This window comes from Pollicipes pollicipes, unplaced genomic scaffold (assembly GCF_011947565.3).
Source record: "Pollicipes pollicipes isolate AB1234 unplaced genomic scaffold, Ppol_2.1 Scaffold_4002;HRSCAF=4701_pilon_pilon_pilon, whole genome shotgun sequence".
Classification (NCBI taxonomy): domain Eukaryota; kingdom Metazoa; phylum Arthropoda; class Thecostraca; order Pollicipedomorpha; family Pollicipedidae; genus Pollicipes; species Pollicipes pollicipes.
The window spans coordinates 8,376,756-8,403,159 of NW_023596420.1; the positions used below are offsets into that span (position 1 = coordinate 8,376,756).

The following is a 26,404-nucleotide window of genomic DNA, read 5'->3' on the forward strand; positions in this document are numbered from 1 at the left end:
GGATGTTTTCCTTGCTGTTTTTTACTTTTACCTTTTAAAACTGGAATGGAGTCAACACTACCGTGACCGGCATTCCACCGTGAAGCCGTGACCGACGGTTGGCGAAAATGATGACGCATCTGAAACAGTCACATCTGAACGCTTTATAACATCAAATCATGCATTTAGAAAGCATTCCTGGCGTATATTCCAATTGTGCGGTCTCAGATTGGTGATAAAAATGGGTTGGCCTTTGCAGCGCCGCGAAGTGGTGCTGGTGGTAGAACTGACAGAGAAGAGGAAAAACCTCTATTTGTCGTGATGCTGTAATTGTTTATCTGTCCAGAGGACAACCCGAAAGTGGTTAGAACGATACGCCCAGTCTAATTTCTGAACGATACGAATTACTTCTTGAGAACATTCGGTCTAATTGTTTTACAACGGTCGCTCTCACGCGCACGGTGCCCGCTACTTGTGTTTCTTGCTGTGGCCACCGCCGTTCAGGGTTACGGAAACTGCAGCCCAGCCGGAAACTGCAGGGACATCGCTGTCCCTGCTACTGAGATTGTGGGCGCGCAGGCTTAACCGTTTCGATGTAATTTGTTTCATTGGTCGATTTTGCAAAGGTATGAACGTTTTCAGGCAAATATGGGATGACACTGCTTGTTTTTAGCCCATTTCGACCCGCTCTATTTAACACTAATAGACCCATTATTTCTTTCCGGGAAAGGGACCCTCTTGGTTAAAACACTAAGGGGCACAGTGTTGTTCCCGGTCAAGGGCTGAAGGGCCATTCCGTTTCACCACGGGGTGTCTTCCGGCTGCCCTTTTGACGACGCGGGGCGGGATCCCCTGATCGATCCGGAGGCCCTTAGAGGGATACATTATATCACATTGGTATCATTTATACTCACATGGCGTTTACATTGGTATCACATATAGATAACGGTAAACTTTTTAAGTGGATAAGACTGCTCTGGACAGTACAATCCTGTTGAGGAAATATGTTCTTCAGTGCGTCATTTTTTATTACATCATACCTTGCACAATATCGATTGAGAGGCAACTGACCGCCGTTATCTCTGGGAATCGCGCTCACGAACGCCAGATATGAACGCCTCGACAATTGTATTATTATTGGCCCTGATGTCCGCATGGCTCATGGAATGGCAGGATTTCAATGACGTTTTATGGCTTCATGAATGCCAAGGTGACTTTGAAATGCTCTCCCCGATATACCTTTCCGCATTTTCGCGGGCGTGCAGCTCAAAAGAGACCAGTCCGAAGGTCTCCCCTCCATGAGCGGGAGACCTACGGACTCGCCCAGTTGATTTTGGATCGACGCAGGAGCCTTCACTGAAGCAACAACATTCCTGATGGCCACAGAGGATTCAATTATTGGCACATTTGGCACATTGGCACAACTTCAGTTTGGGTTAACGGGCCAATGATGGAATTGGGTTAGAGAGCCCACCGTTCGGTAGTGGGTGCTCTGACTAGCACAGGACCCTTCCATTGCCTCTATGTGGGCACTCATTATAAAATATCATGTTTCTTTCCTTGTCAGGGGGCCCCGACCAACTCAAAGAGGCCCGCTGTTATTCGGAGTCCTGTCGTCGTCCCTGTTGAGTGACTTTTCCCCTGACTGTCTCGAGGCCTCTTATTAACACAGAATGCCCTGTTTCTCAAACTCAAAGCTCTCTGACTGTCATTTGAGGGTCCGCCGCCACAGACCGGGGCGCCTTAATAAGACTTTGACCAATCCTTCGTGCCCTTAGATGCTCCAATCAGGTTCTTGATCGTCGCACCCGGTGAGCCTTCCAGGTTCTTCGGGCCTCCTCGAACAATGCCTCTGGCTGACTTGGAGCCCCTTGCCAACACAGGGCACTGTAGGTCCCTGTGAGACGCTGGAACCCTGACCAATGTAAATAAGTGATTCCGGCTTTGCCTCTGTCATTTGCCCAGGCCCATGCCGCCACGGAGCCGACTGTGTGTCACTGCTGGTGTCTGGCCGACATATGGGCCTTGATCAACTCAGAGGCTCCTGATCAGCGCACGGGGCCCTCTGGCTGGCATTAGATTGCCCGACCCTGCGGGCGGGAGCCCCTGAATACAACCTTCCAGGCCCCTCGAGCCGTCAAATCGGACCCTTTACCGCAAGTCCCCAGCTGCCCTTCGTATCCTCGAAATGTATGGGGAGGGCATGTGCTCTCTGTGCCTCCCCGTGCCTGCGCTATTGGCGGCACCTCAAGGTAGTCTATTTGCCACTCGCGACATTCTACAGTCGCACGACAGACCCGTGACTTCGTCACAGATGCCTCCTGCGTCTGTATGTGTGTAAATATATGTGCCAGTTGCTTTGCGACGAGCGAAACAGGCCATGCTTCACGGCAAACGTGACCCACGTGCGATCAACGTCGTTGCTGCCGATGCCGATGGGCGGCTATGATTGCGCGTTACAGTGCATCCGGTTGTAGGCCACTACACTGAGTTATGGCCGAAGCCTTCATTTACGGTGCATCGGCCCATGGGCTGCAGCACCGCAGCGAACGTCTGACTGTGACGCCTTCGTCAGCAATGAAGCCTATCGTGAGTCACTGCAGTAGGCTAGTGTGTAGGCCTCCATGGATGATTTATGTTCTAGAGCATTTTCAATGCATTACAGAGAAATTCACGAGGAAATGTAACGTGAAAATGCGCCACAATTCGAGCGAAAAGTGGGCAGGTTTCCCGGTATAAGTCTGGTGGTCGGAACAGGCACTACAAGTTTGTAATACAGCCGCTAGGACCAACTAGACCCGGATCGGGGCGCCAGGGTAGCGCAGCAGGGACGGGGGGCGTCAAGCGTGGCAGGTTTTGTGACAGCAGTCATCTGAATCTATTTTCGAAGCCATTAGCCAGCAATGCTCCCGTGACCCCGGGTGATCTTTGCCTCAGGCATATTCAACGTGTGCTTGATTTAGGTTGGAATGCATTCCGAATGCGATTCAAAGCGAATGAAACCGAGTGAAATCATTGGCTGTGTAGAACTGGAAATGAATCCGAATCTGACTCCAATGCAAAACAAGTTTGTAGAGAAAAAATAAAGTTAGTAAATTTATTGCGTGCTATGAAAAGAAGTAGTGGAAAGGCATTATAATGTATACATATTACACAATATGAACGTAGTTATTGCGTGTCTCGAAAGTGCGTTAGATGATAGTGTATGACATGTCGTAAGGTATTCGTAATGGTTGATGGTTGGTCTGCGTGCCGTCTAGAGTCCGTGTCGTAAAAAGCGCGGTTTCAAATGGCAACTTGTCTACACAACGCTACGTTTGCCACCCACGGCTATGCAACTTTGATCATAGTGCAAATGGTATGCCGGACGCTATTCCCACTAAATCCAGCTCATAAACAACACGATGTCTACAACACTACTTAAAACAAATACTCCAGATGTATATGGTTCAAACATGCATCATTCAAGCCATATTCACAACTCACATCCATGTCTAGATCCTGAATGCAAGATGCACCAATTGAGTGAGAACTGAACTGGGGATGTGGTTTGTTCTGACGATTATTGCAGTGCATAACGCCGTATTATAAAAAAATAAAGTATCCAGGCACCCGTTCCTCGGGAAGGTCAGCACAGACATCGGCTGATCACACATATTAGCTTGAGACGTTTGTGATCACGGGCAATCATCGGACGATGCACGGAACTCCGATTATCGTGGAATGCATTTATACGAAAAGCACAGAACCACATTCACATACGCCTGCACCACACCCGCTAAGGCATCCTGTACGCACAACTGCCTTCAACATCAAAAGACAGAGACTTTTACCGATTACTGAAATCTGTCCAGGTCAGAGCCACAGTTCGTCGGGCCGGCCGCCTGACTGGACACACACTACACATGCATTAGCTCGTCACCCCGGATTCCTTGGAACGGGAATTACAACTGGGTGGCTTGACTAGAGGTCGAAAGCCAGCGAAAAGCATCCTATCACCGCTCATCAGACTCGGTAGCGTCCTATCACCGCCCATCAGACTCGGCAGTCTGCAGTCTGGCGTTCGACCGATCCAACACCGGGGAACCTCTTAGCGCTTGACTTTTGCTAGGCTTAGGCCCGAGGGCGCAGTTCCGCGAGATGAGTTGGTGAGGCGCTAAGCGAGCGTTTAATCACCATGTCTAAAAACGTACATCCTAGCGGTTTGAACAATATAACTTCAGGGAACTGGCTAAAAAGTTCAAGAAAATGAAAGAAGAACTGAGTTGAGGAAGAGGCCCAGGGCTAGCAACTGCCCCGGAAACTTCACTTCTAGTTTGGCCCATCTCAAGCGTCGCAAGACGAACACTACACGCGCTTCACAGACAGGCGGACCCAGGGTGGACCAACGGACGCCCTTCACGCCAGACTAGGTTTGGAGACGGTAAGCGACTGCATCAGCAGTAGCATGTCCTCGCGGCTGAAGGGGCACGAGCTGAACATCTCGTGGCAGCTGGAACTGGGCGAGTCGCGCATCAGCCGGCCCATGTGCGCCGCGTACGTGTACTGGTAGGCGGCGCTGTCCGGTAGCTCCAGGGTGAACCGTCTGCGGGCACAGACGGGCGTCAAAGGCGCCGCAAGCAGCGCCGCACGCTGGACTCTGCTCAGCCTGGGCCGACCGGGAATGATAAACGGTCAGTAAAGGAGATCTGCTGACCGATCTGACTGATCGATCTGCTGACCACAGACATCAGTGGAAACTACGGTACGGAGGTACGGAGGTGTGCAGCGGCCAAACCTGCTCTCATAGGACTAAACCAGACGCCAGCATCTGACCATCGAAAGATGTTCGTTGACCTTTCTCGGCATTCTATCCCCGTTACTGCAGGCAACTGCTTTCCACGCCATTTTTTTCAGACGCCAGCTGTCCACGCGGCAAAAGACAAACGCCTTAAAGTCTCTTCGAATAACACCGTCAGCTTGAGCTGAATTAGCCACTTGCGTGTCTGGCGGTACGCGGCAGGGTCATCTCGTTCTCACCTGTACATAACGTTTCGTCCGTCCAACCGGTCTCACCTTAGCGTGTTGGCAACGTTTTTCTCGACGTCGCCGGCCTTGGCCAGCTCGTGGTCTTCCTGCATGTGCACTTCACAGATGAAACGCTGCATGCAGGCCGGCTTGCTCTGGCGCCACGAGGAGGCGGAGGCCATGGCTGCACAGCGAGGGCAGACAGACGTGTGGGCGACGTGTGGCAGCAGCGTTCGGGCCCACCTACCATTGCAGCACACTGCCGCTCGCACGGCGCAGTTGCTGCAGGCACAACTTCCCAACAGACATCAGCACAGCACCTGAGTCTTTTTCAAGACGCGTCGTCGCAGCATAACCCCTTTTCCAAGACGCATCGTCTCAGCCCAAGCCTTTTCCGAGACGCGTTGTCACAGCATGAGCTTCTCCAAGACACATCGTGACAGCATGACCTTTCTCAAAAAACGTCGTCACAGCATTAACCGTTTCCCAAGACACATCGTCACAGGACAAGGCGCTCTTATCATGACACATTCCACAGCTCACACACTCACCACACTGACGCGCTGTCTCACAAAACATATCTCAGCAACACCCCCATTGCCCACAGCGCATTGCCACGGCAAACAGGGTTTCTCACGCCACATGGTGACGTCACACATGCGCCCGGCCGGCACATAGCGGTGCCGGTACTGTGCAACCGGCACGGCGCCAGCCATCCCATCCCAGCCATGGCGAGCTCAGCCATGCTGGGATGGGGTGGCAGTACATGGATACATGGAAGGCTTCAGCGCATTATTACGCCGGCTGTTGTCATCAATATACTTGCCGCTCTACGGTCGTCTCACTGGCCTTTGCATATGTTCTCATATGATCTGAGTAATGCAAGTAGGCGCTAAACATGGACCACCATAATGCTGAGCGCTCCTATTCACACATCGACTTCCACAAAGCAAAGCACATTCCTGCCGATATTGCAGCGGCGCTCGCAAAAAGTCTCAACACCTTCGCGTCGCCTCAGTACAAGCCGTCGCCATGGCAACCCGACCACGCCACTCACATTGCCTGTCGCTGCGTCTCCGATCCTTCAGCAGGCGGTACAGCTGGGCCGTGGCCTCGATGTCGCGCACGGTGGGCGTGGCCTTGTCGTCGGCGCCCGGGGGTGTCCGGTGGGGCTTCCGCTCCGGGGGCTCCGTGGCCGGGTGAGGCCCTGGGGACACAGCCCGGGGCGTCACCAGGGCAGCGTGCCGTGCAAGCAGCGATTAGGGTACTCAGCTGCACTAGTGGACACGATTCGCGGTCGCTGTGCGTGACACTACAGCTTCTTTGCGCTCACAGTATGCGGAACAGATTACTTCTTGGTCGGAATGCGTAAATATGAAAACATTATGTGGGTTATGACACTATTTCTGAAGCAAGGGAATAATTTGCGAATCACTTAGGCTTTCCACTTTACCCTGATGGATTTGGCTAACGAATCCATCCATAGCGATCTTCCAAGGAACACCACAAGTGTTGTTCTGAAGGTTCTTACAAGCGTTCTAGCTCTAATGACGCCATTGTTCTAGTGTATAGTACGGAAGCCGGGCCACGGCTCTAGCGAGTCTTACCTCAGATGGCGAAAAAATACCAGCTTAAGCGCCTGAGCCCACCCCGGTCTTCGCGATTTCTAAAAGTCAATATCTTGACGACCAGTGGCACTAATCACAAGCACGATTCTCTAAAACGTTATACTGCCTACATGTTGTGGCATCCGCATTCAATCTGTATTTGATCTGGTTCACTGCAATGTGAGCCAAGTATAGCCTTGGCCATTCAACTGGCGTGAGAAATGTAGGATTTGATTATTGCGAAAAACGTCACACAGCGTATGTTGAGTCCAGCACCAGATCTTAACGGCTCGGCACAACAGTAAAACGAAGTTTGCTTGTTTGGCGGAGGAGACAAAGGGATGCACAGACACACGGTAGCGAGAAGTTCACTATGACAGAGTATTAGTCTCATAGAGTTTCGGCTAAAGACAAACATCATAGCTGGCAATCTTCCGGCGTTTGTTTTAGTTATTGTGGGTCTAAGGCCGCGTTGGATCTGGACATTCTGCAGCCCACCTTCCACACCCACATCTCAAAATGATATGTGAGTGTTCAGCCGTTTTTCAATCCGCTTGCCTGCTTGTGTTGTGCAGTGACAGGCAATGGTAACTTTATTCGTAGTGGAAGTGTATCGCTTCATATGTTTATCAGATCCATGGCTAAAACTCAATCTCACGCACCTATTCCGAGAAGAACTTTCGTTAACAAAGCGAGAGCTGCTACCCTTCTTTGAACTATTCTACCCCGCCTGACCCTTCTGCTAAGCCGTGGCTGCAGCCAGTCTCCGAAACTGAGGGGGACAGTCGCGATTATAGAGGTAAAGCCGGGACGTGCAAGGAGAGCCTGACCTAAAAAGACGGCACTTTGAATGGAAAAATATAAAAACTTGCATTAATGAGCCTAAGGCATTTTCGCTGGTTGGCTGAACAACAGGGATCATCTGCCGCAAAGTGACAGATCAATTCTAATTGCTATCTTAACGATGTCCTAACCGTTGCTTGACATGGTCGCTTTACCAATACCTCCTGGTGAACTGGAGGTCGGTGGTTACCTACAGCAAAGAACTCATCACAATTTTATAGGGCAATATATGCGAGCGCAACCTGCAGGAACAAAGTTTGTTAGCTCAGCTTCCCCGTGTGTGCCGCAAAGCAAAAGACCTTCCCGCGTGGCAGGAGGGGCGGGGGTGAAGGGGATATGGCACTCCCACTTTTTGTGAAATTTAGCATTGACGTTAAAAGGATGTGTGGAAAGAATCTACCTCAACAAAAGTTTTTACCCGCTCAGTTATTGTGCCGTTCTTACAGCCCTGCTCCCCCTGTTACATGAGCTGTTCGACAATCCGTCAGGAAGTATCGCCTGAGCTGAGAACCTGTATGCCCTGCTGTGGTGTTGGCTCTGGATATGGAGCCGGGCGCTGCACGGGCGCATATCGCACTGCTTTTTCTGTTATTTCTCTTTGGGGGGGGGGGGGGGGGGTAGGAGACAATGCGGCAGCCTTGCGTGATTTTCCAAACGCACCATCACTGCACGGCACTCCAGCGCCAGAAGGTACCGAATCAGAGCTTCTTCGCCTGGGATTTGTCACCAAATGCGGACAAACTCGTGCACTAATTGAGGCGGCAAAGGCAGCGTGTTTTGGCACCGATTGTGTTATGTTGTGTTCTAATGCGCTTTTTATCATTTGTTATTGTTTTCTTATATATATATATATATATATATATATATATATGGATTGTGCATTACATAAAGCGCAGACAAAGCGTCGTAGCCGGTGTTTTACCACCTTCAACTCAATCACTTGACGGGATCAATAGAGCTGTACGACCTCAGTCGTCTTCTTATGATGCAGTCTATTAAAATATATTTGTTACTGATTTATATGCCACGCTTCCCCCTCCACCCCACACGACCCGACCACAACACACCACGCTACACCACACCACACCCCTCTCCTCCCCTCCCCTCCCCTCCCCAACCCCCACCCCCTCCCCTACCTCCCCTCCCCTCCCCTCCCCTCTCCCCCCCAACCACACCCACAGTCGTCTAGCCGCGTGGTCTGTAAATATTCGGTCACGCTCTAACCTGGAATAGCTTGTCAATTTCGCACCCACGCGATGTCCGGCCGCCGCCAGCTGGCGTCCACCGACCGCCTTGTTTAATACTTTAAAAGGATATTCTTCTGTCACGCTTTCTCCTACAACTCGTCTGGCTGCATGGTCTGTAAATGCTCGGTCCGGCGGCCCCTCGCCGAGAATAGGCCCGTCCATTTCGCTCGCACCACGCGATGGCCGGCTCCGGCTAGCGAATGCAGCGCGGCCCCGTGGGCCGGCTCCCTGGTCTGCTCCGTGCCGTCCCGTCTCACAGCACACCCGGACCACGCCCACCCCGCGCTGCTGGCAGACTCAGGGTCAGCCGGTCTGCTCAGGGCCACGAGACCGGGCGCCGAGACGCCGGGACTGGGGAGACTGTGCGGCGCGCGCGCGCGCGCGCGTGTGTGTGTGTGTGTGTGTGTGTGTGTATGCGTGTGTGTGTGTGTGTGCGTGTGTGTGTGTGTGTGTGTGTGTGTGTGTGTGTGTGTGTGTGTGTGTGTGTGTGTGTGCGTGCACGGACCGCCGGGCTGAGATGGGTTTACGAGTGGCTGCTGACAGTCGCTGACCAGGCGGCAGTACGTGGCTCTCGGTCAGAACCGGTGAGGGCGCAAAGCGTGTGCACAGATGTGTTCAATGCTGTTTCGCGTCTGGGAGGCTACACAGGATATCGCATCGCACGCAATTGTATGCTGATAACCTATCGGGCATTAGGATGTCTACCATTTAGCATATCTTAGGATCATTAGGATAGTTACCAGCCTAAAGATAAGAAACGAAGCGAAAGATACGCGCGCGTTGGGTTTCATCTATAAGCGAGGCTTTGCTTGTGGCCCTTTGCTTTGTTAGCCCTTTGGGTGTCATTTAGGGATGCTCCACCTTGTGGAGCGCGTTGTTTTCCTCACGTACGGCAGCGATCCAACTAGATTCCGTTCAGTTACATGTCATCTACTTGAACAGTTGTCGCGCTTGCCACCTGAGAAAATGCGAAATAGGTTCCACTTTCCCTGACGGCCTTCTTGTGCCACGACCGGGGGCCAAGGTCGCGTGCAGCGTGTTACACAACACCATCACACTAAAGACATTCTCTCTCCATTTCACGTCCAGATCACCGCGAACAGCACAATACTCACGTGGTGGCACAAACTCCATCGGCTCCTGTTCCTTTTCCTCAGGCAGCTGGAGTGGCTGCGTCCTCTTGGGCTGCACGCGGTTCCTGTCACCAGCCTGCACATCTGGCACCACCCAGGAGGCCACCAGGCCCTCCAGCAGCCATCCGGAGGTCGCCGGCAAAGCGCAGAGCGCCACCAGCGCCGCCATCACCGTCCACTGCCGAGCCATTTTCACCTGCGTCTCATGTCCCCCTAACCCCCGCTTCCTGTTGATACCAGTCCTATCGACGCGCCGCACGTGCTCGCGCCACTCCAGCCAATGGCAAAGCACGCAAGGCCGCAGCCGGCGCGGCCAGCTGCGGGCTGAAAAGTGAAAGTGCCGCCCGCAGTGGAAGGCCAGTCTGGCGTCCGTGCTATGGGCAGCTACTGGAGTGCCACGGTTCGTAGTTACGTTACTCGGCCACGGCATGGCGTTCATCAACTCACGGACACCCCGAACAACAGAACTGTCGCGACGTATTTATTGGACAGAAAGAACCTTTGGAAAGCGTGACGAGAGAGCGATTGTAGGAACATGCTGGTATCAGCTACCCAATGCCTGACCTATTGTGTGTGAGCTTACCCAGGTACTTCCACTTAATGCAATTTGTGTTATTGACTTCGCTCATAGCATAAATGAAGCAGTTATTTCGAGCACCAAATGCATACACCACAGCTTTGAGGTTCTGGCAACGTTTTATGTATTACGTGTAGTGAGCAGATTTCCATCCTTCGCCCTGCCAAATCAGGACTTCAAATCAACCGTAATGTCCCACCTCAAATTTGCTGCCCTCAAGCTCACTTATAACTATTGATATGCTTTAAGTGGAAAAAGGCTGCTCTCGACGACATAATTTTTATATTTAGTAAATACGATGTTCAATAATATGTCATTGTTCGATTGCGTCGTCGTGCCCTGCACGACATTGACTGAGAGCCAATTGCCGGTCGCTATTTTTGAGAATCTTGCTCACGATCGCCAGATATGAACGATCCGACAATACAATTTTTGTTAACCTTGATCTCTGCATGGTCAGTGAAATGCCAGTAATTGAATGATTTTAACACACACCCCTTTTGACGCCAACCAATCTAAAATGCTGTAGCTACAGCAGCTAGTTTCGGCCCGGCCAGTCACACTTTTGACGCGGTGATCTCTGCAGCCACTCACCGCACCACATGGAATGCTCAGCGGTAGGCAGCACTTTTCTTTAGGTGTGTGATAATACTTTCAAGGCACCTAACTGCAGACCTTTGGCCATATGGTGTATTTGTGCAGCGTTGCACTGTAACCACCATTGTACATCACCGCCGATAGATATGGAAAATGTGAAGTTTTGTAATCGCGGGAAGAAAAAAAGACTGAAGAACATGAAAAGATGACATTCCAGGTCTCGGCGACCCCGTGGTGCAGTACCATGACACCAACTAATGTTTACGGAAACGCGAGAGAAGAACTGTGCTAGCCGAGCACTGTGTGCAGATGTCAGTGTAGATTCTCACAAGCAACCGTGCGCATACCTCGCACGCAGCCACTTCCCGTCGTTTTTAAGGACTGGGGTCAGGCCTCGACGATCAGCGGACGGCGACGTGAAGGCACCTGTGCGACGTGAGCGTCCGTATCGTGCACCAATCACTCGGTGGCGTCGACGCTGTCCGACCAATAGGCGCTCTGGTAGCGGGCGGGAAAGCCGTCACCTTTTCCAAAATCAGCCTCAAACGGATCTTGCGAGACCTCACCGCTTCGTTTAGGTCTGAGCCCTTTGCTGGACAGCTTGGTACATCTGTGGCATCCACGGCGGCTTTTCCTTAACCCTGTCCGTCCATGTGCATGATCACTTTTGCCTGAGATCGATACTTCGTAGCGCCAGGAGTGGAAACTTACTCACATCATACCTGTCCAGCCCCACTCTACAGTTATATCTGCGACGGTAGCCTGCAGCGCCGAAGTGGTACCGTTCTGAAAAGCGCTCCCCAAACATGTCTGTGCCTCGTCTTAACGGCCCTCACATCGACAAGTGAGAAATGTCGGCGATCAGTAACCGGGGCTACAGCTCTCAGACCTGTCAGTTCCCCGACGCGCCTTTTGATTGGGGTGACTTCCATGAGCACTCAAGCCAGCGAGTCAGCACAATGTTTTGTGATGTTTTATTGTTCATATAGATGACGCGCTGGTACAGGGTAGCATGAATGCTGACCGGGAGCTGACTGCCAGTACAGTGCTCGCCGTCACCGGAACCGACGGAAGACAGGCATCGGTGCGGGTTCGGAGCTCCAAAACACAGCGCGCCCGCTGCCCGCGCCGAAACACTCCGACGACGCCGTGTCAGCGTCACTATCGAAAATATACACAGCATCGACACGGGTATGGATGCACAGGCGCACGCTCACTCGCCGCGGCGTTGCACGGCGGCTCGCAACTCCGTCATTGACGCGTCGTGTCGCCATGGCAACGTCAGCTGACGCGTCGCAGTCGTTATTGCCGCTGAAATGGCTGAAATAGTAAACCTCAGCCTGGCGGGGTAGCGCGTCGCCACCCGCTGGCGGGCGTGTGATCGCTCCCGAGAAGAGACACCCGCAGGCCTGCTGAGCTCCGACGCGATCCGCTCAGCTGACAACCGCCGCAAGTGGCAGGGCTTCGTGGTGATACTACGCGGCGAATTCGACGACACAGTCACCGCCCGCCAGCCGTCCGGAGGACCGTCTAGACGGGATCATGGCTCCGCAGCTGCAGTGAACCTACGTCGTATCACAACTGGTGTGGAGGATGTGTGTCGGGCCGCCCGCGTCGCAGGGCATCTCTATCGTCCCAGAGGAGAAAAGCGCGCGCCCCATCGTCGGTAACTTGAGCCGCTCATATCTGACGGTCGGTTGCCGCATAGCTACTACGTATTTTCTGATACGCAGTTGAAAATGGAACAATTGTTGCAGCTTTGAAAAGGTGACACGGCGTAAAATTTCAGATATCCGACTTATTGTCGTTTGGGGTTCGGCACCTTGTGTTTGGAAACGAACCTGGAAGTGTCCAATGACGCACGGTTCTCTTCTTTGGAGAAGCAGGTCTATACTGGCGTCGGGCGACTGTGGTATGTTGGCATTGATTGGCGATCGGTGAGGTGGATCTGGACCAGATTTGAACCGCCGTGACGCGCCCGTATCCGATTCCATCAGATGCAGGCCGCCGCTCACGGGCTGCCGTCGGACAATGCCCACTGCCAGACATCCCTATCTGACGCCATGCACACGCTCTCAACACGGGACGGCCAACATGCAGCTATGGTCCATCGCGTCCCACCCGGACCCCACCGACCTCGCGCCTCGCTCGCGCCGCGTCCCACACCGTAGCGTGCGGGCCCCGGACTTCTGTCCCGCCGCGCTTTGGGCTCGGACATCCCTAGAGACGCGCGACGCGACAGCGTGGGGCGCGGGCCGCGCCGGCGGCAGCACATGACGAACCGGAGCTGCCCTGACGAGAGCTGGGAGCCCCGCCGAGACAGCCCGCCTTCACTCCCTCTCCGCCGTCACCTGAACCTACTCCTGGTCCGGCTCCGGCTCCAGCCCTGGTTCCAGTTCCGGCTCTGGTTCTGGTTCCAGCTCCGGCTCTGGCTCCAGCTCCAGTTCCAACTCCGACTCCAGCTCCGGCTCAGGCTCCAGCTCTGACTCAGGCTCGGGCTCCAGTTCCGGCTCGGGCTCAGGCTCCGCCTCCGGTTCCGGCTCCGTCTCCTGGTCGTCTCCCCGGTCACCAAGCGTCTCCTTCGATCCGGGGAGCGGAGACGGAGACTTGTCGCCCAGGTCCACCAGGCTGCCCTGTGGACACGACGAAGACGTTGACGGCAACGTGTTCGCGGAAGACGGGGGAAACAGTAGCAGACACGTCTCTTGCGGACATGACACGCGAAGGCAGCCGGGGTCTCTAGGTCCCTGTCATTATTGTCTCCATGGGCACCGTATGACTAAGGCAGTCCCCGCGCCCGAAAGCCAAAATCATCATCACCACCACTACTGTCTCCATGGGCGCCGGATGACTAAGGCAGTTCCTGCGCCCGAAAGCCAAAATCATCATCACCACCACTACTGTCTCCATGGGCGCCGGATGACTAAGGCAGTCCCCGCGCCCGAAAGCCAAAATCATCATCACCACCACTACTGTCTCCATGGGCACCGGATGACTAAGGCAGTTCCTGCGCCCGAAAGCCAAAATCATCATCACCACTACTACTGTCTCCATGGGCACCGGATGACTAAGGCAGTCCCCGCGCCCGAAAGCCAAAATCATCATCACCACCACTACTGTCTCCATGGGCGCCGGATGACTAAGGCAGTTCCTGCGCCCGAAAGCCAAAATCATCATCACCACCACTACTGTCTCCAAGGGCACCGGATGACTAAGGCAGTTCCTGCGCCCGAAAGCCAAAATCATCATCACCACCACTACTGTCTCCATGGGCGCCGGAAAACTAAGGCAGTTCCCGCGCCCGAAAGCCAAAATCATCATCACCACCACTACTGTCTCCATGGGCGCCGGATGACTAAGGCAGTCCCCGCGCCCGAAAGCCAAAATCATCATCACCACCACTACTGTCTCCATGGGCACCGGATGACTAAGGCAGTTCCTGCGCCCGAAAGCCAAAATCATCATCACCACCACTACTGTCTCCATGGGCACCGGATGACTAAGGCAGTTCCTGCGCCCGAAAGCCAGAATCATCATCACCACCACTACTGTCTCCATGGGCACCGGATGACTAAGGCAGTTCCTGCGCCCGAAAGCCAAAATCATCATCACCACCACTACTGTCTCCATGGCCACCGGATGACTAAGGCAGTTCCTGCGCCCGAAAGCCAAAATCATCATCCCCACCACTACTGTCTCCATGGGCACCGGATGACTAAGGCAGTTCCCGCGCCCGAAAGCCAAAATCATCATCACCACCACTACTGTCTCCATGGGCGCCGGATGACTAAGGCAGTTCCTGCGCCCGAAAGCCAAAATCATCATCACCACCACTACTGTCTCCATGGGCACCGGATGACTAAGGCAGTTCCTGCGCCCGAAAGCCAAAATCATCATCACCACCACTACTGTCTCCATGGGCACCGGATGACTAAGGCAGTTCCTGCGCCCGAAAGCCAAAATCATCATCACCACCACTACTGTCTCCATGGCCACCGGATGACTAAGGCAGTTCCTGCGCCCGAAAGCCAAAATCATCATCACCACCACTACCGTCTCCATGGGCGCCGGATGACTAAGGCAGTCCCCGCGCCCGAAAGCCAAAATCATCACCACCACCACTATCGTCTCCATTCCGGAGCGGCGGGGACAGCAGAGACAAACGGTCGCGTGCACCGAGAAGATGTGTCTTAGAACTTCAAGAAGGTATCTTGCGGAAACAGTTCGTGCAACGTGAACCAGGTGTCCTGCCTAGACTGCAGGCAACGGGAGACGGAAGCTCGGCAGAGACCACTTCTCATGAGGAAGGGTTCTGCGAGGCCGGCAGGATCATTGACATGCAGGCGTTCCGCGGGAACGTAAATACATCAGCAACGTAGGACGTTCTGCGAAGATGCTGAGTCGCATGACCCAGGAGTCGCTCTTAAGACCCAGCCGGCAAAGCTGGCATTGGTCTGGATTGGCAATGGACATAATACACCCTGTTCGACAGCAGCACTCGCTGCCCCGGCATTGATCCGTGATGGCCGAATGCCGTGCTTGGACCTCGAAATACGCACGCAATGGGGACGCGTAATACGATATTGAGCTCGCTCCCGAAAGGCGCAATGCAATGTTTCTGGCTGGTCTGAATGAATACGCTCGCACGGAGTCCCCAAGCTACAGTTAAAAAAGTCGCCACATCAGCATCTTCTTCACATCAGCAATACATGTCTTTATTTTATTACTTCCGCATTCATTCAATCCAGCGGGACATATGAGATTGATATTTCCAACAGTAGATAATAATTTCCTTTACAGGATTATCAACCATTTCGCGGCAGGATTGACCGCAAACAGTTTTCAAACAAATTCTAAGGATCTATAAACATCTTGAAGCTCGCTGACCAGCTCGTCATCCCTACACGTCTTATGAATCCCTCAACCATCCTAGAGGGTTATGCTCCTGAGTCCCTAACACTTGCAGCGATCTTTATGTCCATGTGCAGCCGGTCCCTGATGATGTGCTGGGATCGCTGGCACAGCCCGCTCCCAGGGCTGACATGGCATGATCACGAGCTTGAGTCGCCCCCCCCCCCCCCTTGAAACCCTGGTTAACACACCGAGATCCGTAACATGAGCAGCTCCGTTGCCTAACAGGGTCACCAGCATAACCCGCTACCCCAGCTGGCGTGCCGAAGCCGCTGGTATGCGCCGCTCACTGGCGGATGCACTTACGCTAGCATAGACCGCTTCTCCACTGGTCTGGCTGGGAAGAGATCGGTAGCATCACCTACTCCCCGGCCGGCTTACTCGCGATAGGATCGCTAGCATAAGCTATTTCCCGGCTGACGTGCGGGCTTCGCTAGCGTCGCCTGCCTCCCGGCCGGCCTGCCCGGGAACGGATCGCTAGCACAAGCTATTCCCCAGCTGACGTGCAGGCTTCGCTAGCGTCGCCTGCCTCCCGGCCGGCCTGCCCGGGAACGGATCGCTAGCACAAGCTATTCCCCAGCTGACGTGCAGGCTTCGCTAGCGTCGCCTGCCTCCCGGCCGGCCTGCCCGGGAACGGATCGCTGGTACAAGCTACTCCCCAGCTGACGTGCAGGCTTCGCTAGCGTCGCCTGCCTCCCGGCCGGCCTGCCCGGGAACGGATCGCTGGCACAAACTATTCCCCAGCTGACGTGCAGGCTTCGCTAGCGTCGCCTGCCTCCCGGCCGGCCTGCCCGAGAACGGATTGCTGGCATAAGCCGGCGTTCGCCGGCGGCAGTCTCTGATGGCCGGGGCCACGCAGCCGCCGGTCACGAAGCCCGGCCCGTCCGCACGAGCCGAGCTGCACGGCTATTTCAGGCGGCCATTAGCAGTACTTGTGAGGGCGCGGACTCAATCCGTGATGATGCTTGCATGCTGTGGGCGCTGGGGCCAGTGTGGGTGCAGTCGGCCATAATGGCTGTCGGGGGGACAACTAGGTTCATTGCCGCGACCGAAGGCGCAATACGCATTCCGTGTCCGTTAAGACTACATGTAGACGGACTTCTAACTCGCGGCCGAGGGGAGGGGTGCTTTGATTCCTCCGTGTTTTTACCATGAAGTTTCAAACGGTGACACCCAACGTGCGGAACTGTATACAATAGAGTATCCGTTTTTGGTGTCAAAAATAAGTAATGTTTTAATGTCATATGCATGTAGCGGATCAAAGTCAGGCCATGGTTGTTGGCAAAACCATTTTTTTAGAGGAATCTTCCAAGCTGATGCAACAATAGATCTTTAGACGAGGTAATATAACATCGAAATGGTTTCTTAAACTATAACAATAAAAATCAGGATCACAAATAGTTATATTGGCCTTGACTTCGGTGCGAAGACGAGAGCAAGGTCAATACCAAACAACTTTTGGATGGAAAATTTGTTTTTGAGGCGCGTTTAACGCTTATTTCACATTTCTTGATCACAAAGACTCAAACAGACTGTTCATGTTGACGATATGGATGTCAGGGAAGGTCACTGACCTGAATTGACCCCGATGGACCTTTGCTTTGAAGAACTTACTGCCTAGAGCATTTCTGGATGCCGTTTTTAAATGTTAATATGAAATTAATCTCGAATGGCTTTGTGCCACTTTTCCAGTTAAATGTAGATCAGGTAATTGAACTGAAATAACATTGTTTGACCTTTGGCTTGGAAATGGCATCTAGGTTGAAGTTGGATACGTGAGTAAGTATGACGGTACCTCCGAGACTATTTTAAGCCCAGCCTTGTTTAACCTTACTTGAGCCGAACTTTATGCGCTGGATATGTGAAAAAATCAACAGAAGCGAATTTGCATCAAATCTTGCTTTGCCTCATTAACTTGGTATTTCTAGCTCCTTCGGTTCGCGACAGCCAAGGGCTGAAATGGATGGCCCTGACGAGTTGCATTCTAGCGGCCAACAGAGGGCGTGTTAAAACTGTAGCCTTCTCAGATTACTTTTTCTTAGTGGGTGGCAGCATCTATCACAAGAGGGTCAGCCAGTAATGGCCATTCCGGTGTTGTGAGATTAAGAAAAGTGGGTGACAGTGGAGCAATACTGTATGCACCTGGGAACGCTCCGCCGAGAAGCAGCTCCCACAGCGACCACTATACGGTGCGTGGGCTGGGCGCTTGGGCGGGGCCGCCGCCAGGGGCTCTTAAGGCCACTCATCGCTGGCGCATGCGGCTTGCTCCTGATACATGGGGCGTCGCGGCGATGAGGACAAGGTGAGAATGAGGAAAGAATAGCTGGTGATCGTAAACTCGCGGTAATCTCCATCTGCTACCGTCAAGCCGGACGCTGAAGCGAGGCGGAGCCGCTCGGCGCCCTGCGACAGCCGGCCAGCACCGGGCGGTGCTCGACCCGGCTGGAAGCGGCCCATCCGCGCCGCCAGGCGCTAGCTGGTCCTAGATGCGATGTCCGACCGCGGTGCTTTGACGCGCGGTGCGTGTGACCCATACGTTCTGACGACTGGCGCAGAGGGGACCCGTCCGGTCGCTAGTCTCGTAGCCGTGTGTCCAACCGTCCGACCTCTAGACTCGCAGGCATGTGTCCAACCGTCCGACCCCTAGACTCGCAGGCATGTGCCCGACCGTCTGGCCGCTAGACTCACAGGCATGTACCCGACCGTCCGGCCGCTGGACTCGTAGCCGTGTGCCGGCCCGGTCGGCCGCTAGACCCGTAGCCATGTGCCCACCGTCCGGCCGCTGGACTCGTAGCCGTGTCCCGCCCGGCCGGCCCCCGCTCCTGGACGTTCGGCGTTGCCAACTTTGCTTTCTCCGCCTGGCTATGTGTGAGCTGCACTCGTCTTGCTCGGCTGCGCGGGGCGAGTGGCGTGGGCCATTTCTGCTAGTGCGGGGATCGTGTGGGATCGTGTGGGGTCGTGTGGGATCGTGTGGGATCGTGCGGGGTCGCGTGGATTATGCGGCGTCGTGTAGGCTCGCACCGGTCGTTTTCAGAGGTGCGACGCGAGGCTAGCGCACGGCAGAGGTGAGGCTCTTAAGCGCCGCTAGCCGGGGTTTTGATGCTGTGAGCGAGGTCGGCGGGCCCGCCCGATGGCTGTTCCGGCGGGTCAGCTCAGCTAGTACGCCGGGCTGAAGAAGTCGCCTAAGGGCGGGCTCTCTGCAGTAACGGTGTGCTCAAATGCAACGTTGACATCCTGCCGCCTTTCACCCGAAAATGAAAGTCGCGAAAAGAGACGTTTGCAATGTTGCGGCACCTGCTTCCAGTTCAATTTACCTGCAAATATTAATGTTATTGCATAGCGTGATTTCAATTGTCTTGCATTCAATGTTCATGATCATTACGTCATGACCGCTTTTAAGGATACATTTGAGCGGAACAACGGGGAACAAAAACATCACGGAATTTGGCCCGTGCGGATTGTTTTATTTGACAGATAAGTGTCTGTTGGCAACGATTCTAAGCCTCAAGAATGCTTTAGGAACTGAACCGCGGGAGTTTCAAATGATTGTAGGGAGGTTTAAGGTTCGGGGCCAGCAGTAGAACGTCACGACATCGCTCCGCGAATGTGCCCAAACTGCCCAGTGCTGCCTATGCATCTTCAAGTCTAATGAAAAATAAACACCGATCTCACTGTTGCTTGGGCAATAGCACGACAATGACAGTACACGTTTAAAAATTGTTTAAGTATAAAAAATATACGTCGAGGAAATTTAAGTTGGCTGTTGTTGTAAAATGTCTACTCTACTCTGGTCTCAGCTACGCTGGTCACTGAATGACTCCTTAGGCCCTCCGAGCTGACAGCGCCCTATGCCATGACATCTCACCTGACTGCTCTCCGTCCGCTTCAGCTCTTCGACGATCTCCTGGTGCTCGTCAATCAGCTTCTCCAGGTCGTCTAACCGCCGCGCAGCCTCTGACTGAAATGAGACCGACAGAGGGTCAGAGGAGCAACAGATGACAGGAGAGCGGTTAGACGGAGAGCAACAGATGACAGGAGAGCGGTTAGGTGGAGAGCAGCAGATGACAGGAGCGTGACAGATGACAGGAGAGCGACGGAGGTTCAGGGGAGCAACAGGTGACAGGAGCGTGACAGATGACAGGAGAGCGACAGAGGTTCAGGGGAGCAACAGATGACAGGAGAGCGACGGAGGTTCAGGGGAGCAACAGATGACAGGAGCGTGACAGATGACAGCAGAGCGACGGAGGTTCGGGGGAGCAACAGATGACAGGAGAGCGGTTAGGCGGAGAGCAGCAGATGACAGGAGCGTGACAGATGACAGGAGAGCGACGGAGGTTTAGGGGAGCAACAGATGACAGGAGCGTGACAGATGACAGGAGAGCGACGGAGGTTCAGGGGAGCAACAGATGACAGGAGAGCGACAGAGGTTCAGGGGAGCGACAGATGACAGGAGAGCGACGGAGGTTCAGGGGAGCAACAGATGACAGGAGAGCGGTTAGACGGAGAGCAGCAGATGACAGGAGCGTGACAGATGACAGGAGAGCGACGGAGGTTCAGGGGAGCAACAGATGACAGGAGAGCGACGGAGGTTCAGGGGAGCAACAGATGACAGGAGAGCGACGGAGGTTCAGGGGAGCAACAGATGACAGGAGAGCGACGGAGGTTCAGGGGAGCAACAGATGACAGGAGAGCGACAGAGGTTCAGGGGAGCAACAGATGACAGGAGAGCGACAGAGGTTCAGGGGAGCAATAGATGACAGGAGCGTGACAGATGACAGGAGAGCGACAGAGGTTCAGGGGAGCAACAGATGACAGGAGAGCGGTTAGACGGAGAGCAGCAGATGACAGGAGCGTGACAGATGACAGGAGAGCGACAGAGGTTCAGGGGAGCAACAGATGACAGGAGAGCGGTTAGACGGAGAGCAGCAGATGACAGGAGCGTGACAGATGAGAGGAGAGCGACAGAGGGTTAGAAGAGCAAAGGATGCCAGGAGAGGGACAGAGGGTCGGTCAGACCTCAGGCGGCCTATGTCAGTGAGCTACAACTGCATTTCGAGTTGGAGTCATGTCTTAGAGGGTCATACTATCGAAAGAGATGGTATTGATGGTTAGACGCCAGTGCGGATATATAATAAGACTGTCGAAAAGCATTGCTCTCTCGGTCGAATTTTAGGATGTGTTCGACCAGCCCGCATCCATCAATGATAAAGGCGATGTCCTACATAATTTTTTAGCTTTTATAGATTGTTACATTTGTTGGATGAGGGCCGGGTGGCAAAGATTCCAAACTGCGTCCAGTATATCCGGTGCGGAGCTCAGTGGGGGCTGTAGGCGTCACGGAGGGGATGGTAGCCAGTCGAGCAGACAGTAAGTGGGAGCTTCTGGTGGCCTGTTAGTGGGTGACGGTTAGACACGCGGACTGACGGACCAGCGGACGGCCGGATGGATGGACGAATATGCAGCTGGACGGGTGGACGCACGTCCTTCCCAGGGTCCGTTCGTCGGCAGTCAGACACGGTTTCATCTAGCAGAAATCCCTTCGGGATGGAGACGAAGCTGCCACGCAGAAATCGCTCTGAAGGATCACTACGGGATGTCGGCGCGTGATGCACCGAAACTAACGTAATTAACGCCGGTCCTACGGAGGGCGGACGATAAAGGATGCATGGTAGCATGCTTATGTGGCCATCTCGAACCGGCTTGGACGGATGGAAAAATCTCAAAAGATATTTGTACAGACGGCACGCATAAACAGTGTCCTACACCACCCAGATGTTACGTCCAAAAATGGGTCGTACGCAGCATGCATCTGTCTGCCCAGTCAGAGCCATCGCAGTGGCGATTAGGCCCATCGATCCTTGTCACCCCGTGGACGGTATGCGAATCAGACGTGAACGCTGCGTCTCCGCCCCACAGTCGCTCCGTGACCGCTGCGTCTCCGCCCCACAGTCACTCTGTGACCGCTGTGTCTCCGCCTCACAGTCACTCTGTGACCGCTGCGTCTCCGCCCCACAGTCACTCTGTGACCGCTGCGTCTCCGCCCCACAGTCACTCTGTGACCGCTGCGTCTCCGCCCCGCAGTCACTCTGTGACCGCTGCGTCTCCGCCCCACAGTCACTCCGTGACCGCTGCGTCTCCGCCCCACAGTCACTCCGTGACCGCTGCGCCTGTCCGCCCCACAGTCACTCCGTGACCGCTGCGCGTGTCCGCCCCACAGTCACTCCGTGACCGCTGCGTCTCCGCCCCACAGTCACTCCTTGTCCGCTGCGGCGTCACCTTCATCTGTGTCAGTTTGGCTCGGCTGCCGTCGCTGGCGTCGCTCCGAGGCTCGTCGTCCAGGGCCGGCATGGTGACCACTTGATCCACGACATTGCTGAAACGACAGGGCCATGTGAGCGAGCCAGCTCGGTGCAGTTCGCTATTCTCCCGAGGGTATGTCGGCAGACTGGCGCAAGGATCGGCTTCGTGAGGCCACAGCGGAACGGTAGCGTATGCTCGGTGGCCAGCGAGATTGCCAACTGGATGTTCTCATTTGGACATGATCGGAGTGAGATCCACACTGAGCCGACCACGTTTCGTCCGGGAAGCCCGTACAACGCAGTACATAGTGGCTAGCGCTTTGGCTAGGCATGCCTGTGAGACGAGCGCACAAGTCGAGGAGCTTTCGCGCGCATGCGAAGCAAATGACGAGGCAACAAATCAAAACAGGTGCTAACGTCTCTGGTCTTCCGGGTATTCTATTTGTTTGCTACGCAACCGCTTCTTCCATTTTTACATTCACTCAGACACGCGCAAAACGCCTCTTACGCTGTCTGCCCAGCACTCCGTGGGCTTCGTGTGTCGCTGTTGTAGCGCTTCCTCAACTGCGTTTAAGCGTGGCAGGATTTTACCTGTCCAGCCACATGAATTGCTTGCTGTGGTGGTAATAGGATCAAAGCTGAGAGATCAGAGCAAGAGAGCCGGAACTAGAGATAAGAGCAGTGGTGATCAGAGTTCAGAGACCAAAGCAATGGTGATGGGATCAGAGCTCAGAGATCAGATCAGTGGTGATGGGACCAGAGCTCAGAGACCAGAGCAGTGGTTATGGGATCAGAGCTCAGAGATCAGAGCAGTGGTGATATGATCCGTTTGACTCCTCCACCAGCGTGGTCCGGTGAAGACGAGCTGTGTGACGAGAGACGGATGAGTCGCCCGCAGCAGTGAGGACCGTCGGTTGTTATCATTTAAGTGATGCCAGAAACTGAGGTAATCGAGCCAGGTACCTTCGGCAAACGGTAGCATGTTTTTTATGAATTACTTGGAAAGCTTAACTTTCCTGAGGGTGTGTTGGGCAAAAGTTCGCCGGTGCGGCATGTGAACAAATAGACAAATAATGTCGTCGGGAAACGCCCGGCAATGAACTAAGTCAACCTATGCAATCTTGCACTTGGTACTGCTGAGTGTAACTTCAAATAGCGGATTGAGTCTAGTTAATCTAGTTGCTGTTAAGGTTGAGATAATTTTGCGTTAAGAAATGCCTTTGCAATAGTTTGCGATTTTTGGCTCTTCCGACCAGAGCATTACAAAAAATAATATTTTGGGCACCTATTCTTCACAACAAGCGGGCCTTCACAGCTCCTTAGTATTCGCAGTCCAGCTTACATCGTAAGTCCGGTCACATCGCAATATTTTCGAGATCAGTTTCCAAAAAGGTGGCATTGCTCGCATACCGGTCGATTACTGACTCATCGATAAATCGGTAGTTTTACAATTTGGTAATGATTTTATCGGCAAACCAACCCATCGTGTAGTTGGTTTCTTTCTATTGCTCTGGTTGTCTAGACCTGCAATCAATCCTTAAAACCTCCAAAAATGGGCGGTTCTTATCTCGTGCACAATTGCGCGTGCTAATCTCCACATATCCACCCGGACTTTTGAAAGCACGACCGCCCATTTTCTTCGTTGGTACCGGTAAGCCTGTGTCTGCGCGACGTACGGGTCGTCAAAATCTAGATTTAGTTTCGATCCATGGTTTTCAGTATTTTTTAGTTTGCCATTTTGCTTTTCAATGTTAGCTGAACAGTGGAGGCGACACCGTAGCGATATTGCAGGAAAAACCAGACTGATCACACTGTAAATAATTGCCTACATATCATATAGCAGACCTTTTGGGCCATTCCACTGACTGCCGCTCAAAACTGCGTCCACTTGTAATCATGAATTGCGAATTTCTTAGCTTCTAGACAGCGTGGCGGCTAGGTGGGGCCAGGAAGCCGAAATTGAGAGATTTCTCATAGTTCGAATATGTACGCTCGAGGTCTCACTCGTAAATACTCTACCCTGGCCTACAAAACTCTGGATGACTAGGAGAGTCAGTACATCTCGTTCATTTTAATATGCATTCCAAGAAAAGCTTTTTTTTGTTCGATTTAAGTAAAAAGCAAAAATCAGCATACACAAACGGGCTTACTTCTTCCAAACTATATTCTGCAATTTTCAATCGATTCCAATTCTCTTTCACCGATCGACTTTCCCATCCAATCTAATTCTATACGTGTCGATGTTTCATTGATCGAGCTTAGTCGATCTAGTCAGTCCAATGTGTGGGAATTGTCCACTCCAAGCTATCTAATAATCCATAATTTGCGTATGCATCTGATCTTTGGAAGACCTCCATACTGAGCGCTGGAACGCATTTGAGCCTGACTCTACTAGCTTCATGCACACCCACACCCACACCCACACCCACACACCCACACACCCACACACCCACACACACCCACACCCACACCCACACCCACACACACACCCACACACACACACACACACACACATACATACACATATATATATATATATATATATACATACACATATGTATATATATATATATATATATACATACATATATGTATATATATATATATATATATATATATATATATATATATATATATATATAGATACCGAACAAAGCACCGCAGCATGCCTATAAACTGAATGATAATGATGCTTTGAACCCTTCCGTCGACACTTCATTCAGCACTTACTACCTGAGATAAACATTGTATGTACCCCAGAAGTCTTTTCTTGGGCCTCATATAGCATGCTGCGAGTGGTATTAAATTTGCATTGTAGCAATAATATTTGAATACATTTTCTGAGAAGTGGTGGAGAACCATTTGTAACTGCGCCTGAAAATTGCAGGCGCGTGACATCTTCGGAGAGCTATGACTGTCCTTCCCTACCTGAAATATTGCTCTGGCATTTGACCACGATCGATCCGCTAGAATGAAGGCGTGCTGAGGAGAGAAGTGGGAACGGAAGGCCCTATTCGAAACACTAATGGGCAAGACAAGCGTCATTATGCTACATGGTGGCGCAAACAACTAAGGTAGTTGACACTTCCTAAAGCCACGTTCAATGGTGGGCAAAAAGTTACGTGGATAGCTTGTGTAGGCTTTTAGTCAGCTGATACAGCAGGCAGTGTGCTTCCCTGAATCGCAAGCAGCCGCATTTCGTGAAGCTCGTTGGCTGGCCTCATCGGCTGGGCTTCGCTTGGAAACAGACGTCACGCTACTAAATACATGATGATGACTCCCGCAGACAGGACAGTCAGCCAGCTCCGGAGTCTGCTGACTCGCCCCCGCCCGCCCCTCGGGAAGAGTGCATGATGCTCCAGGGAGCGTTATCAACGGCTAGCTCTGATTTGACGCCGGCGAGTCTGGTCGCTGCCAGCTCAGACTGGCAACTGTGTGCCATGTCCGGTAACGGCCCGGTAATCTGGGCCAGCGGTGTATATTTCGTCCTGGTCAAAACGCCACTGACGCCATGTCAAGTGGATAAAGTAAGGAGCTTAACTGATCCGCTGGGCTATAACGTTCTGAGCAGGAGTGCAACTTTTCTCATTGCCTTGGCATCAGAGACATGACAAATGCCTTGTAAGATTTTAACAACGGATCACATAATTGAGCTGGAGCTGTGCGGTAGCAATTACGATGTATGGCATGCCTCTGTATAGTTGCGTGCTTTGTCCTGGAATATTAAAATATGAGTGGGGTTCTAAAGGGTTTTAAAATATGTCTCAAGCATTTATTCAAGTGTCTACACTCTCTCCGAAACCTTTTTGAGGCTATTCCTTTTATTCGCGGTGGGCGAGATATTTCCGCCTAACAAGGTTTCATTCGGACCGGCGTTGCCTTTCATCGCGGATGAACAAGGTTTGCGTGGGGCGTTGGAGGATAAGAAACCTTTCCCAAAACTCGTGAACGTAGAGAGCTGTGAAAATGTGCACGATACGAGACGCTCGCATCACCCACAGTCGTCGCGTAGCGAAACGCGAACTTCTCCGGGAATTTCATGGGCTGTTTTCACTTTCATTATCAAGAAGCGCTTGCAAGGAGCTTGGGTTTTTTTAACCAAGAGCATACGAGCATGCCCAACCCGCGACTTACATAGGCACGGTGGCGCCATCAGTGCTAGTTGCTGGAAACTGATCTACTTTCATACAGTTCAGACAAGATA

General features: G+C 53.0%; 3 protein-coding genes across 3 annotated transcripts in view; all 3 read right to left on the bottom strand.

The window, feature by feature from the left end:
* Positions 1-3,692: 3,692 nt before the first annotated feature.
* Positions 3,693-5,198, bottom strand: geko (olfaction protein geko). Its single transcript, XM_037216413.1, has 2 exons — positions 5,035-5,198; positions 3,693-4,564 (listed from the first exon to the last, which is right to left on the bottom strand). The coding sequence occupies exons 1-2, from the start codon at positions 5,166-5,168 to the stop codon at positions 4,378-4,380; spliced, it is 321 nt and encodes a 106-aa protein (XP_037072308.1). The 5' UTR covers positions 5,169-5,198; the 3' UTR covers positions 3,693-4,377.
* A 166-nt stretch (positions 5,199-5,364) lies between these two features.
* Positions 5,365-10,088, bottom strand: LOC119093492 (uncharacterized). Its single transcript, XM_037216452.1, has 3 exons — positions 9,799-10,088; positions 6,044-6,193; positions 5,365-5,375 (listed from the first exon to the last, which is right to left on the bottom strand). Exons 1-3 carry the CDS (start codon positions 10,004-10,006, stop codon positions 5,365-5,367), a joined length of 369 nt encoding a protein of 122 aa, XP_037072347.1. The 5' UTR covers positions 10,007-10,088.
* A 1,860-nt stretch (positions 10,089-11,948) lies between these two features.
* Positions 11,949-26,404, bottom strand: part of LOC119093493 (pinin) — a 36,755-nt gene continuing 22,299 nt past the window's right edge. Inside the window, exons 5-7 of the mRNA XM_037216453.1 lie at positions 22,178-22,274; positions 19,767-19,859; positions 11,949-13,623 (exon numbers count right to left, since the gene is read on the bottom strand). Coding sequence (XP_037072348.1) covers positions 13,348-13,623; positions 19,767-19,859; positions 22,178-22,274 — 466 coding nt within the window. The 3' untranslated portion in view covers positions 11,949-13,347. The remainder of the gene's footprint in view (positions 13,624-19,766; positions 19,860-22,177; positions 22,275-26,404) is intronic.

Bases quoted from the DNA above. Each gene is read 5' to 3' on its own strand.
- geko (XM_037216413.1), bottom strand. From the start codon at position 5,168: ATGGCCTCCGCCTCCTCGTGGCGCCAGAGCAAGCCGGCCTGCATGCAG. The intron at 4,565-5,034 runs GTGAGACCGGTT...CTGTGCCCGCAG, and splicing joins AACGTTGCCAACACGCTAAG to ACGGTTCACCCTGGAGCTAC.
- LOC119093492 (XM_037216452.1), bottom strand. From the start codon at position 10,006: ATGGCTCGGCAGTGGACGGTGATGGCGGCGCTGGTGGCGCTCTGCGCT. The intron at 6,194-9,798 runs GTGAGTATTGTG...CTGTGTCCCCAG, and splicing joins GATGGAGTTTGTGCCACCAC to GGCCTCACCCGGCCACGGAG.